Here is a 15,576-nt window from a genome sequence, read left to right as displayed (position 1 = left end):
GAACATAGGGAGAAAAAAAGTTAATGAAATAGGAAAATAAAAACTGGTTTGTTTGTTTTTTTCAGTTGAGAGACCCTTCATTATTTTTGTAAACCCTTAGAAAAAAAACAGCCAAAGGAAAAAGCATATCGAAAATTTGGGAGAGGGACGTCTGGGTGGTTCAGTGGTTGAGCGTCTGCCTTTGGCTCAAGGGATGATCCTGGGGTTGGGGATGGAGTCCCACATCATGCTCCTTGAGGGGAACGTGCTTCTCCCTCTTCCTGTGTCTCTGCCTCTCCGTGTTTCTCATGAATAAATAAATAAAATCTTAAAAAAAAAAAAAAAAAAAAAAGAAAACTTGGGAGAGCAAAGGTAAGGTAATAGAGAGAGGTCTCAGAAGAGGGTGGAAGAAATGGGTCCAGGGATGAACAAAAGGAAGTCCCTTTTCCTGTTAAGTCAGATGCAAAGGAGAAAAGAAAGGATAATGTTACACATAGCTTTAGAGTGAAGACAGAGAGACACTGGGGGAGTTTCTGCCCAATGACTTCTATTTTTTTTCTTTGAAGTGAAAACTAAGCCTTTATTCTAAGACTCAAAGGGGCAGGGTAAAGGATGAAACAATTATTAGAGAGACAGAAAAATAGAGCCACTAAGGGACAAGTAAAGGATTATTGGAAACATAGTGAAGACCCAGCCAAGACTAGATCACTACACAAAATAAATCAATACAGATTCTTAATAACTGAAAACATCTACATATGTAGAATTAAGCCAAAAATATTATAATCAAATGAATATGAAACTTCTGGATGATATTAAATAGTGCTGCAGTTAGACCTTTGGATCATTTTTTCAGTTATGCCTATGGTGTAACAGAGACCTAACTATTGATGCAAAAGAATACTCACTGCACATCCACGCAGTAATAGGTTGGCCTTTTTATTAGGTTATTCTCAGGAATCAGAGCAGTAAGCATTCCTGAACAGTCATGAATTCATACTATTGTTCTCTTACGAGAGAACTAATAAAGGTCAGATGTTTCAAGTTACCAAACATATTCTATTAGTGATTTAATCAGTGTTTTGCTGTTATTCCAATCAGAGCTCTAGAAATATTATTTCATATTTACATCATCTCTCAGAGGAGCTATTTGTATGTACATAAATTTGAATAATTTGCTTCATGAATTCTAAGTGTAAATTTTCATAAAATGTGTATGGTAAAGGAACCCATTTATAACTCATTTATGAAAGGTTCTCTGCTTTCTGGAACACAGCGGTGCTGTGCGTCTTCCAGGTAGTAGCACAAAAAGAACAGAGAGACTTCTGCAAATATACTCCATTCTTCACTGTTTTATTGTATTATCCACCAAAAGGGGAAAAAAAGATACATTTTTTGTTAGTCAAGTTCCTTAATTTGTGAAAAATTGGTAAGCTAGGAATGCAAACGATTCACTTGCCACATACATTAATTTACTTTGGGATACAATTAAATACCTACATTTTGATAAATCAAGTCTGAAATTTAGATTTCTTTGTAATTAACTTGGTCAAGAAACAGAATTTTGTGTATTCTTTTTCTGTTGGTTTGGCTTGACTGGTTTTAAATCTTAAAGCATAATCCTAAAAACAACAACAACAAAATCCTGAATATAAAGGTACAAAAAGAATCATAAATAAAACTTGGTTGGGATTCCTGGGTGGCTCAGCGGTTTAGCACCTGCTTTCAGTCCAGGGCGTGATCCTGGAGTCCCGGGATCAAGTCCCACATCAGGCTCCCTGCATGGAGCCTGCTTCTCTCCCTGCCTGTGTCTCTGCCTCTCTCTCTCTCTGTCTCTCATGAATAAATAAATAAAATCTTAAAAAAAAAACCCTTAAGTCTTAAAAGACATGGCTGTCATAAATGAATGAATTAGTGAAATTAAGAGACTACGAAGATCAAACTTTTCCCTATACATGACCCACGTCTCCCTAAAATTAGTGACTTATCGAAAGGTCATAAAGCCAATCAGCAAAGTACTAATTGAGGTATAGCAGTGTTCTTTCTCCTGTATTATCAAGCCATCAAGATTTAGCAGACATACAAAGGGAACTTTAAATAATATATGCTCAGAGGTGTTACCTTTAATCACAATTCCAGTGAGCCACTGACTCACCAAAAGATTGGTTTCCTCTATATAGCCAGTCATCTATTTTATTCCATTTGATTTAGCAAGCATAGTGAGGTTCTTATGCAAAGAATTCTGAAGTAGTAGGATATATAAAATTGTATATGTATGTGTATAATATGTGTATATATATACGCTTTCACATATTTATTAAATATATGTGAATATATATATGTATATATGTGCTTTTATACTCTACCAACTTCAAGATTCTTTGCATAAGAGCCTCACTTATGCAGGCTAAATAGGTGTGTGTATAGACATTTGTTATATATGGTTAGAGTTAATTATTAACCATCTCAATTGTAAATATTTGAGATGAGATGGATGTGTGTATACATATATGATGAGGTGTGTATATTTCCATGTATTAGAGTCAATATATACATAATATGGTTCGACTAGAAAATAAAAGATATCATATGAAGAGTATTAGTATTAAATATAATCAAATGCCAAAACATACACCATGGACAAAAAGGATTTGAAGAGTTCAAGAAGAGGGAGTTAACAGTAGTTCTTATCATAGACTCATGAAATCTTGGGGATGAAAAGAACTTAGATTCTGTAACTTTCCAGTGATGCTTGATTTGGTTGGTAGCCCTACCCAAGCTATGTTTAGTCACTCTAGCAACAAAGAGCCACCCAAAGAAATCCATTTTACCTTTGGACAGTTCTATATCCTTTAAAATTGAACTTGTCTTCCTCTATGCTTCTCTTTGGTCTTGGTTAAAGAAGTTATCTTATATAATAAAGCAGGTAATTTCTATTCTTCAAGGAAAACAATCCACAGTGTAATAGATCAAACAACAAATTTTCATGTTTCTGCAACCCTGATCGTGATTCCTTGAACAAACGCTCATGTAATTCTAACCATCACAAATGATAGTAACCAGAATTTATATCCACCATATTAACACTTTTTTCTTCTTAAACACAGTATTTCTATCAGTGACCAAGAAAGTATTAAGCAGCTATTGCAAGCTATCAATTTATATTAATCTAATTCTCAACTGAAACTTCTAATTATTTTAAGACTTTCATAAGGCATGGTAATATTTAAGATGAGTCCTAAAGGACTGGTTAAAAACTATACAGATTAAGCTGGAAGTTGTCACTCTAAACATAAACATGTCTAAGCATAAGCAATAGCAAGAGAAGTTAAGAAGCAATGATAGATCAGCCTTTCTAAAATTAGAGGGTAGTTTCACATAAAGTTTGGGATGCAAACTAGAGAAACCCATGAAAATCAAAGTAAAGAGTTTGCACTGGGATCCATCAGGCAGTAAGAAGCCATTGTGGATCTTGAACATAATATTAACAAGATGAAAATGGAAACAATATGTAAGATGAATGATAATGAGTAGAGAAAAAATAGGAAAAATAATTAGAAAAATATTGATGAAAACTGTTCAAAATGATGGTAAGTGGAAATGCAATGAACATGACAGATATAGGAAATCATTCTCAGAGAAAGAAGGACAGGTTCTATTTAAGTTTCATGCCTGAGTAGCTAGAGTAATGAAGATGCCAATTTCAAAACCTGGGAAATTATTTGGAAAGGGAAGATCATTAATTCAGTTGATGGCAAAAGAATGGCATGCCATTAAGCTGGCACTGTTCAGTAGGTAGTAAGACAATACGCAACTAAACATTAGTGGAATATTCAATCTAGATATGTTATAGTAATAATAACATAGGCAAATTTCAGTTGTATTCATTACAAAGACTACTCCTACCCTTTTGCAATCAGCCTTTCATCTTTTGGCCATTTATCGTGAACTTCTCTTGAACATTTCCACTAGGCAGAAACTAGAACTAAACTAAAATCAACCCCCTCTAGTAATCAATGGTAGGTATAAAATAGCTAATATTATACTTGGCCAACACAGAATAGCTTTGATTATTCAGTATACCCACCCTTCTACCACATAAAACTGACGTGTACAAATGCTATCATTAAGCAGTACAATATCTCTCTATAAAGGAGACAAAAAATTATCATAAAAAATACCAAATACTTTTACACAATCTTTTTTTGGTTTGTGAACAAACTAAAATAAAGAAATTACAATGCTTCCTGTTATGCACACAAAACCACAGTAAAAACTTCTTTTTCATGATTTTAAAGGTAGAGTGCCAACAGTCTGGAGGAAAGATCATGAAGAAGACGAGATAAATTCAAGTTAACATGACTAATATAAATAATAACAGCCCTCATCTAGTATCAAGCAAGGGCTTATTATTAAGCTTCCCCATACCTAAGATACAAGTATGGGCAAAGATTTTAAATTTAACTTGTAAACATTTGTGCACTTATTGTAAGCTATCAGATACTTGAAATTCAAACCATCCTCAACAAGTGGTAAAACGTTCCCTAGGCTTACTGATGGTAAAATATGGCAGCATGTGCCAAGACGTTACAGCCCAGCCAAATTCAGTATGTATTCTAAAGATTTATTTATTTCAGAGAGAGACGGAGAGAGCGCATATTCGAGTGAGTGAGGGGCAGAGGGGGAGAGAATGTCAAGCAGACTTCCCATGGAGTGCAGAGCCTGAAGTGGGGCTGGATCTCGTAACTTTGAGACAACGACATGAGCTGAAATCAAAAGTTGGACATTTAATAGACTGAGCTACCCAGGCACCCTTAAATTCAGTATTTAAAAGTGTAATTATGTCTGCTGGGAGCACATATCGAAATGACAAGTAACGTTTTGTTGTTGTTGAGATCATTGTGTTTTGGTTTATTCAATCAAAAGTTCTGAACATATATTTTAAAATGTTCTGCTTTCATATGTAAAACACCTATAAATACAAGCCCATAAACCTATGCATTCTTACAAGTTATGGCAGCCATTCATTAGATCACTAATATCTGCCATCCACCAGTCACTATTTGAGACATATTTCTTCCTATCGGTTTAGGTCAGAAAAGAGGAAGACTTTCTGGGTTTGAAAGAGATACTTTTAGAATATGATCGTTCAAAAAAATAAAATAAAACAATAAAATATGATCGTGCAGGAAATTCCAAGAAGAAACTCTATCACTGAAGTTTTTTAAATCCTTCTTATTAACGACAGACCAAGCTATGTTTATTTAATGTGGTAGAGCTTTCCAAGACAATGCACCAAAAATCAAGGCAGATCGGCTTAAATCTGTATTGGGATAAAATTTTCAAATTATTCTTTCTCTTCTATGGATCAATAGTAAGACTGTAATAAAATAGAATACATTAGAATCAAAGATTCTTAAAAATCTGGCAAACTGAAATGACCTTAGATATCACCATCTAGTCTAACCACCTATCCAATGTTCAAACTTTCTATAAAATGTATCTGTCAAATAATACCCCTCATGCCAAGTGCCTCCAGTTACATGGGACTCCACTAACTCCCTTCCCAGGCAATTATATTTAGGCAGAACTCTTACCAGAAAGTTCTTCCTGAGAGCTAAAAATATACCACCCATAGCTTCTACTCATTAATCCTGGTTTTCACTATTGGTGCCAAGCAGCAAAGTCTACTTTCTCATCTATGTCATAGTTTTTCAATCATTTCAAAACAACTTCTCAGTATCTCAGTTTTTTTTAATCTCCCTAATATGACATGATTTTAATGATGTGAATCGTTTTTCTCTCCCCTGAAAATACTGACTAGCACAATGCAGAAATCTCTGTAAGTCTTGCTTTAAATATCATTCTATTAAGAAAATACACTTAACATAAAATTGGCAAAATAAAAATACTAGTTTCTTGGGGCGCCTGGGTGGCTCAGTGGTTGAGTGTCTGCCTTCAGCTCAGGGCGTGATCTTGAGGTCCTGGGATCGAGTCCCAATCGGAGTCTGCTTCTCCCTCTGCCTGTGTCTCTGCCTCTCTCTCTCTCTATGCCTCTCATGAATAAATAAATAAATCTTTCAAAAAAACCAATCCTGGTTTCTTTAAGTAGCTATACTCATTTGTATCATTTGTATTATATACATATAATACATATATACATACTATACATATACATATTTTATAAATCATTAATTACTTAAATTTTTTCCCAAATGTTCTCTACCATACCAAGTTTTCCCATCCTATACTTGCACAGATGATTTCTGGACAAAAGCCCAATTTATACTTCCATTTATCTTTTTTATATTTAGCCCATTACTCCAACCCTTCAAGATCATAGTAGATCCTAGTTCTAGCTCAGATACTCATTCTATGTCCCCAAATCACATGATCCCCAGTTTGGGTGTTTCCTCTGTACACTCTTATTTTAGTCATTGGTAAAATGTTAAACATGATAAGGCCAAAATTTTGCCAGGAAACCAACTAAGCTAGAGATGTTCCACTAATTACCCAGGTGTTAACTCATCTCGTTGCCCCTATTTTGAGACCATATTTCTGAATATGGCCCACAGGGACTATATAAGTTATTTTCAAGTACCTAACAAAAATCAAGTACCTTAGCAAAAGCCAAATATCTTTAGGTTTTTATTCACTCATTAAACAAATTTTTATTGTATGGATACTTCCTTTCAGGCACTCAATTGATCTCTGGTGATTGAGTCAGTAAGACACTGCTCCCAAGGAGCTTACAATCTAGTGGGGGGGGAAAGCAGACAGTTACAATTGATGATTACTATACAGTATTATGAACATGATAGGCAATCAGGGAACTATGAAGGCACAGAGTGCAATTATCTAAGTCAAATGATCAGATTAGGAAAGTTTTCTCAAAGGAGACAGCAAGGTTTGAGTGTGAGGTCATTATGGGACAGTCAGATTAAAATTTGGTTATATGGGTGTGGCGCTCCTCAGAGGTCTGGGCCAGACATACAGACTTAGGGGTGTTAAAAAGAAAATCACTGCCCAAAATGGTGTCACTTAAGCCAAGTCACCAAAACGGACCTAATGCCTAACCCAACTGCATTTCCACCTACCCTAAAGACATAGTCTTAACTGGTTAGTCAGGAATTTTCTGATCAGCATCAATGAGGAATCTGTCACATGTGCCCTCTCCATCCTCCAAAAGATGAGGTAATCTACCTAATAAAATCTCCTGCCCTTCTCCTTAAGGGAAGGTAGACTTGCCTGAAGCAATCCTTTCTTTTGCTGATAGCTTGTTGCCACACTCTCCTTCCTATAAAAACCTTCCACTTGTAGAACAGTGAAAGATGCTATTTATAGCCAGGGATTTGGGCAAAACCACTGAGGCAGGAGTTAACTAAAGAAAAAAGGAAAGCAAAAAAAAAAAAAAAAAAAAAAAGAAAGAAAAGATAAAAGGAAAGCATTGGCATTTCAGAGAAAGGCAATGTGAAAGGTCAAGTGTGTACAAAACCTGACTCACACGTGTTGGGTTGGGAGGGGGGCTGGGATAGAAAGATACTGCTGGAGGGGTCAGAGGGCCAGCTCAGCAAGAGCTTTGTGTGTGGAGCCAAGAAATGAGCCAGAGGCCAGTTCAGCAAGAGTCTTGTCTGTGGAGCCACAGAAAGCTAGGGAGGCCCTTCAAGAGCTCTAAGCATGGGAACTACCTGCCTAGACTGAAGATTTAGAAAACATACTCTAGGGGCAATGTCCAACATGATTGATGCAGGAAGACAAGAAAGAAGCAGGATGACTCATAAAGTGTTCACCAAAATGTGTGGAGAGGAGTAATTAAAGCAGTGCCCACAGGGGAGTGAAAATGAAGGACATATTCCAGAGATGAGAAAGACTCTGAACCGCCAAGTCTTGGACCCTAATGAATTTTAGATGCTACTGTAGAAAGAGAAGGTCTAAAGAGGTAGCGGTACCATTTGCTGGAGAAGGGAACACTGTATCAGGAGAGGTGGAGAGGATTTCTGAATTCAGGTTTTATCATTTTACATTGAGTTTGAGATCAAAATAGGGTAGCCAGCCCGAAACACTGGATGAATGGATATGCCATTCTTCAAAGAACCTTGGGATGGACATAGAGACTTAATAGTGAATAGATGGTAATTACAGCATAGGTTTGGACAGAATCTCTCAGGCAGACTATATAGTCAGAGGAGAGACCAACAGATGAAGGCTGAAGTGAAATTCAAGCTATATGATAAAACATTGTATCCAAGGACCTAATCAAAAACATTTTCTCATTTACAGTTTATTTCTTATATTTTAATAATTATTAAATTTCTGAAGTTTTTGAAAGGAAATTTATCAGATTGCTTGTCAATGTGGTACCAGTGTTTCACTTATACATCAGAAAACAATAGCATAAATTTATGTGATAGCATCTCAAAACAATGTGAGTTAAAGAAAAAGTAGGAAAAGAGCCAGGAAAAGTTTATGATACAATTCAAGCTCAGCCTCAAGATTAAACCCCACAATGTTAAGGACCCCAAGCCTTTTATTTCCTCTACACTTTAAAACCTTTTTCTTCTTATTTATAGTCTTGGTTGGGGGAGAGGATATTGTTACAACAGTAGAAGGGGAAACGTTTGCTATACTCACACATTAACTGCATACGTGTATACAACCCCACTGTTTCAGCAACTCTTTTAAAAAAAAAAAGTCTAAATAAATTTTAAAAATCACTGAGCAAGAGATCGCTATATTAAAGGGCATTATGGTGGTATCTGCCTAACTTTCATAATCTCAAATATTCCTCTTAGTCAAAATGTTTTATACTTTATCGATTTATATGAGATAAGCTAACTGGATCATGCTTTAATATACAAATGATTTGCATGTTCTTTTACAGCACATTATTATAGCTAAGATTCTTAATCTGGATGTTCAACAAAATTTAATATAATGTATCCAAACAGAAAATTCTAGTCTTCTGAAGTTCATCATCAGTGATAATAAATCAAAATTCTTAATAAAATGCTCAAACAAAAAAATGTATAGATCTTATTCTCTGGGGATCCCTGGGTGGCTCAGCAGTTTAGCACCTGCCTTTGGCTCAGGACATGATCCTGGAATCCCAGGATTGAGTCCCACATCGGGCTCTCTGCGGGGAGCCTGCTTCTCTCTCTCTCTGCCTCTCTCTCTCTCTCTCTGGGTCTCTCATGAATAATAAATAAAATCTTAAAAAAAAAAAAGATCTTATTCTCCAAGGCACATCTACTTTTTAATACCTCAGATTTTTGGCAGCATCACCATGGCAACTGTTAATAAAGTTTTATCTTTTAGTCTCATAATTATAATAAAATAAAATAAAATTATACTTTTAAATTTCATGGTAAAATTTTTCAAAAATAAAGTTTCAATTAATTATACAGCATGCCTAAAATACTGTGATATGGGCTTACCAAGTGTATATTGGGTCTTCTATTTGATGATTTCCATATTCACCAAAAGAGAACCTAAATGTTTCACTCTTAACCTACTAGAAACAACTTTAAAAATTTGTCTTTAATAACTATAGATACTGTAAGGATATAACCAGTTTATATGTAAGACAATAGTGTAATTCTGAAAAGGGACAAAATGTCTTCTAAAGAACTCTTGTAAGATAGTCTGTAGTTAAGGGCGCCCGGATGGCTCAGTCAATCAAGCATCCGACTCTTTGTTTTGGTTCAGGTGGTGCTCTTACAGGTTGTGAGATCGAGCCCATGTTGGGCTCCATGTTCAGCGGGGTGGTCTGCTTGAAGACTCTCTTCCTCTGCCCCTACCCTTCTCTAAAATAAATAAAATAAATCTTAAGGGACACCTGGGTAGCTCAGTGGTTGAGCATCTGCCTTTGGCTCAAGTCGCGATCCCAGGGTCCTGAGATTGAGTCCGGTCAGGCTCTCCACAGGGAGTCTGCTTCTCCCTCTACCTATGTCTCTGCCTCTCTTTCTGTGTCTCTCATCAAGCAATAAATAAAATCTGTAAAAATATAAATAAATAAAATGAATCTTTAAAAAAGATAATGTGGTAATCCTAAGGCTTGCTGTCACCATTGTCAGAACTCTGATTGATGACATTTGATAGGGGAGGGGAGGTGGGCAGGAGGCAGAGGAAAAAGGCCCTATCAACTTTCACATATAGAGAAACCTGACTGGCTGAAGTTGGCCTGACTCTACACATAGGATCACCATGACTGTAAGACACATGCAACAGTTTATATCAATATGCCAACATTCATCAAGTAAAAAGTTAATATAAAAATATCTAAAACATGAGTATACGTCCTTTCGCTTGGGAGGAGTAAGGCCTGACAATGTCCAGTTCCCTAAAACGCTTATCTCCTGGTTGTGATGCAAAAACTCTGAACACTCAAGAGTAGTGAAAGCTGCAGATGGTGATTATTCCTGAACCTGCCCCATCAGATACTTCATACCCAATTGGCAGGTGGCCGAGGAGGGACACATCAGTATTATCAGGGCCATCCTGTTACAAACCCAGAAATCTGGCCCTGATATCAGACTCTGCAGCACTCAAACAAGCAGGACTAATAAACTTGAAAACCAGGAGATACTTCTAAATTGGGAGCTTTATTTAATGCAAGACTATAAACCAGGAGATACTTCTAAATTGGGAGCTTTATTTAATGCTAGACTATATATGCATCATGACTCTGTCTCCAGACTTCTAATCTCATATATTTATAAAAGTATCCATTCCAAAATACCAATTCTTATATCCTTTCTTAACAAAATAAACTTCCCAGAATGTGCCTTACTATCTCTTACAGAATCCTCTAGTCTACCTTTTGGTAATATTGATGCTGAAGCGTTACCCGTGACCAATACGGCATTTAAAAAATCTTAATTAAAAGATGACCCGTAACAGCAAATGAATTCTTATTCCAGATTACTGCATAGGTTATCTCATTACCTAAAAACACATATTTGTGAAAGTTATTTACTGACATACTCTTCAATTGCTCTAACCGTTAGGTACCATTAAAGATATGCTGTTATTTGCCAGTAATATTAACCCTTCCTATTGGAAAAAAAAAAAAAAAAAGAAAGAAAGTCCAAACCACAAAAGGAGTGGGCAATTTGGATTTAAATTTTGTTTTTACAGGTAACTTCAAGTTTAGTGACACAGCTCTTGAAAAATATCCTAATTTTCCAATCTAGGTCCTTTGCAGAAAAATATTGAAATAAAAAACTGACCTATCATGTGAATTTTCTTCTTCCATGCATCAACATAAACTAAATACATCCTAAAATCATACCTTGGCTAACTAATTTTAAAACTGATATTCATTCTTAGGAATTTTTTTTAAAAAGCCATCTTTTTGAACTGGTATTTGCTCAAAACATGGAATTTTAGTATCTGATTATAGTTGCACAGGTAGGGTAAAAAATAAATAGTTATTTTTTTTATGATTTTATAGAAAATGTATAAAAATCATGTAATCCCAGAGGACGAGCAAAACTTTATAAAACTTTACCTTAAACACTAGGAATTAGCTATCACATTCTAAAACCTCTCTCGTGGGTACATATTCTGATAAGAAAAGTTCTGCTGATATGTGTCTCAATAAACCACCTTACTTTGATAACGCAGTAACATTTCTCCATATAATAATATAAGACATGAAGAACGTACGATGGGCATAGATACTGCTTCTTTTTCCCCTTTCCTTTCTTGGAAGACTTCTCTTTAGAATACGCTTCTTCAACCCACAAGGAAATTAAAATAAAAAAGGCTATCGCCAATAAAAACTTCATCTTGAAAGTTAAATCTCAGGAGATCAATCTACAAGAAAGAACAAGAAAATGTTTACAAAAAGCAGTAATAATACGACTCTAAGGCGTATGACCATTACTATCCAATGGACGAGTGCATTTGTACATGAGATTTTCATTGCTCAAACCTATGTGGTTAGCCTTCAATATATATTTGTGATGTTTAGTGGTAAGGATTAAATAACGGACTAACGGCCCATAGAAAATACAATCCCAAGGAGGTATATGCAACATTTCTGATTTTATAGTCACAGAAAATCGTAAATTGACATTGAATTGCACAGTATATCAATGCATGTTTAGAAAGCTACCTGGAAGGATGTCTAACACGGTGCTTAAAATGGTCATCGTCCTCTTGTACGTTTAGTTTCTCATTTCTTTTAAAAATCTCTTTATTTTTAAATTTTGCATGTATATTTTTTTCAAAAGCAATAAAGCTGTTCTAATGGGAAAGACAATTCTAACTATTAAAGAACTGACAGAGATAAAAGAAAAAATTAGTTTCAAAAGTTTCACACTTTAAATTCATTCTTCTTAATTGTACACATTAAATTTGCAAGTTACCTTTTACCCCAAAAGGGTGCACATTGATTTAAGGTTGCCTTTCCCACTTTCATGTTACTAATATTTACTGAAAATGATTTTCGACATCACAAATTCTAGGTAATATAACATGAAAAAAAAAAAAAACAACCCAGCAAGTATGGTCAGACTCTTCCAAATAATCTTCTTAGTCCTATTTTAATAACATTTTCTATGCTCAAAGGAGAATTATATTCTTGCCGGTCGGACGCATCCAAAAAAAAAAAAAAAAAAAAAGAGGGAGAACTTGAAGCGTGTCGTGAAGCCGGAATGTCTAAGCCTCCTGCAGTCCTTCCTTTCCAGGCCACAAACCGTTTCTCCAGCACCGTTTTCTGCAGACGGAGGGGCCTCTCGGTGCCTCCCGTTCACTTAACGCCCATCTCGCCCTTGACTCTTGCTTCTCCTCCGTCTCCGGCGTATTCCGCATCCCCCTTTCTCCCCGGAATTCTCATTTTCTACCATTTCTCCTGCACCCGAAGGGCTCGGTGCCGGCCCCCGCGCACGACAGCGGCGGCTCCGCGGCCAACTTCCCGGGGGCCCCGCGCCCCGGGCTCCCGCCTCGCCGCCCCCCCCCCCCCCCCGGGACCACCGCCCGCCCCGGCCCCGGCCCCGGCCCCGGCCCCGCCGCCCGCGCTCCGCGGCGCCTCCCACCTCCGCCGGCCGCCGGCCCAAGCCGCTTCGCAGACCGCTCGGCGCCGGGGGCCGCCCCGCAAAGCCTGCGCCCCCCCCGCGCCCCGCATCCCCTGAGCGGCCCCCGCGCCCCGCATCCCCCGAGCGCCCCGCATCCCTGCGCCCCCAGCACCCTCCATCCCCGCATCCCCTGCGCGCCCCGCATCCCCGCATCCCGCGCCTCCAGCGCCCCGCATCCCTGCACCCCCGTCCGCATCCCCGCGGCCCGCACCCCCGTCCCCGTCCCCGCACCCCCGTCCCCATCCCCGCGCCCCCCGTCCGCACCCCCGCGCCCCTCTCCCCGCGCCGGCTCCGCGCGCCTCCACCGGCGGGCGCCGGACCGGGACTTGCCTTAGAGCCCGGCTCGGCCGCCCCCGCCGCCCCCGCCCCCGCCCCGCCGAGCGGAGCCCCCGCCGCTTACCCGAGGCTCCCCGCCCGCGGCGCCCGGCGAGGACGCGGCGGCGGCTCCCGGGGGTGCGGCGGGCGCAGCGCGGGGGCAGCCGCGTCCCCGCCGCCCGCGCCCCCGCCGAGCCCGCCTGACGCGCCTGCTCGGGCCGCGGAGCCTGCGCCGTGACGCGCCGCCGCCGCCGTGCTCGGGAGCTGGGGGCCGGGGAGCGGGGGGCGGGGGGCGGGGGCGGGGGGCGGGGGCCGGGGAGCGGGAGGGGGAGGGGCGGGGGCGGCCCGGGGGGGACCCTGCGGCCCAGCGCTGCAGCCGCGCCGGGAGCCGCGAGAACAGCGGATGCCCTCGAGCCCAGCGGGCGCGTCCCGGGACCCCTGCACCCGACGCGGCCCCCGAGTCCCCCCAGCAGCTCCCAAAGCCCGACCTTTCTAAGCGACCTTAGACCGGCCCGGGGGAGCGAAGCCCTCGAGCCCTGCGGGAACGCCCCGACCTCTGCGCCTCCTTTAAATCTTACGCAGGTCGTGGCCGAAGGTGAAGCTCGAACGTACTAAGGGATTCACATCCCATTTACCAGACTCAACGTCTGATGGTTACACTTTTTGAGTCAGGTAAGACCTTGGCCTTCTGGTGGTAAAGCGCTGGTTGGTTCCTCTGGTTTTCTAGGAGCCTCGCCTTTGACGATGCACCTTTGGGTGATAGACAAACCTTTCCCTTTACCCCTTGACGGTATAGCTAATTAACTTTTTTTTTTTATTGAGAAAGTGTCGTCTAAGGGGCACTGGGTGGCTCAGGCACTAAGCTTCCAACTCCTGATTTTGGCTCAGGCCCTGACCTCACGGTGGTGGGGCTTCAGGCTCAGAGAGGAATCTGCTGGAGATTCTCTCTCCTCCTCCTCCGCCCCCCCCTACTCCTGTGGGCCCTCTCTCAAATAAATAAATCTTTACAAAAAGAGAAAGCAAAAAAAAAAAAAAAAAGAGAGAAAGCACTGTACATTTGGACCGACGGTGTATCCCCTAATAAATACTTCATCCCATATCATATGATAGGAAAGGAACATTCCCTGTATATGACCATGTTCTATAAGCTTCACAAGGTGTTCTGCTAAGGTTAGCATTTGATCATTATTTTATTTAAAAAGCTACCCTATTTGGAGCCTCCAAATTGGATCAGGATAGGACTTTGGGTTTTACGAGTATATAAAGGAGATCTGCGTTGATCATATAAGTTTAAGAAGATAGAGGTTTTGGAGAATGAGCCGTGTAAGGAAGTGGGGAGGAACAGAATCTGCTACCCCAAAATATATCTCTTTGGAATAAGGATAACTTTGAGTGGATTATTTTTAAGGAACAGCAGACATAAGTGAAAACTGAGTAGAAGTCACCCTTTTGTGTAAAAAAAAAAAAAAAAAAAAGTTCATATTTATAAGGGAAGCCTCCATTTGTAAGAGTCTTTCTCTCTCTCTCTCTCTCTCTTGCTCTCTCTCTCCCTCTCCCTCTCCCTCTCCCCCTCTCTTTTTCTCTCTACCAGAGAGAGGAGGATGCCTAAATCTAAATCTATAGGAAACCTTATTGACTTAAATCTGTATAACAGCCATACCCTTAGTTACTGTGTTTTTTCCTGGTAACCTCCCATAACTAGCCTTCCTCCCTGACAACCCCCTGCCCCCCCAACGTCTTCTTTGGTCTTTAATAATAGACGGTTTTTAAGATCGTGGCTTGGGCCATTTCAGAGAGTTACTCAGTTTTCCTGGTTGTCTCCCAAGCATACAAGAGGTACACACGTTATTAAACTTCTGTTTGTCTTTCTCCTGTTAATCTGTCTTTTATTGGGGTGTGGGAGGAAAGGTTAGCCAAGAACCTAGAAAGGTAGAGGGAAAATCATTTTTCATCCTCTAGAGAAGGATAATAGGTTTCATGCAACCAAGGGAGTTCAGAAATCAAAGAAAACCTTAAACTTGGTTTTCTCATAATCAAGGTATCACTAAGAGTTTGGAATAATAGGATATTCAGATTCTTATATCGAAATAGACTTACCTTTTACTTACAAAATCTTAGAAACCCATTTAGAAGAGCTTATGTGTTGCAAATACCTAAAATTGACTGACTTACCTTCCCTAGTATTGTCTTTTGATTGTGCCAC

At 39.7% G+C, this 15,576-nt stretch overlaps 1 protein-coding gene and 1 long non-coding RNA gene across 8 annotated transcripts in view; one reads left to right on the top strand and one right to left on the bottom strand.

Annotated features, from left to right (window-relative positions):
• Positions 1-13,562, bottom strand: part of GLRB (glycine receptor beta) — a 92,927-nt gene extending 79,365 nt beyond the window's left edge. The window contains exons 1-2 of one of the 4 annotated variants that reach the window (XM_025438808.3): positions 13,459-13,562; positions 11,647-11,796 (exon numbers count right to left, since the gene is read on the bottom strand). In XM_025438808.3, coding sequence (XP_025294593.1) covers positions 11,647-11,768 — 122 coding nt within the window. In that variant the 5' untranslated portion in view covers positions 11,769-11,796; positions 13,459-13,562. Of the gene's footprint in view, positions 1-8,610; positions 8,654-11,591; positions 11,797-13,458 lie in introns of those variants that run through there. The other 3 variants (XM_049094312.1, XM_025438811.3, XM_035699107.2) reach the window with 3 other exon arrangements.
• Positions 13,563-13,734: 172 nt separating this feature from the next.
• The window catches only part of LOC112654362 (uncharacterized), a 54,999-nt gene continuing 53,157 nt past the window's right edge, over positions 13,735-15,576 (top strand). For all 4 annotated transcript variants that reach the window (XR_007402371.1, XR_004805160.2, XR_003132941.3 and 1 more), the window contains exon 1: positions 13,735-14,045. This is a non-coding gene — a long non-coding RNA (uncharacterized LOC112654362). The remainder of the gene's footprint in view (positions 14,046-15,576) is intronic.

The sequence above is a fragment of the Canis lupus genome, chromosome 15 (genome assembly GCF_003254725.2).
Source record: "Canis lupus dingo isolate Sandy chromosome 15, ASM325472v2, whole genome shotgun sequence".
In the NCBI taxonomy this organism is placed as follows: Eukaryota; Metazoa; Chordata; class Mammalia; order Carnivora; family Canidae; genus Canis; species Canis lupus.
The sequence above is the reverse complement of the archived record's forward strand: the minus strand, read 5'-3'. Positions and strand labels throughout refer to the sequence as shown.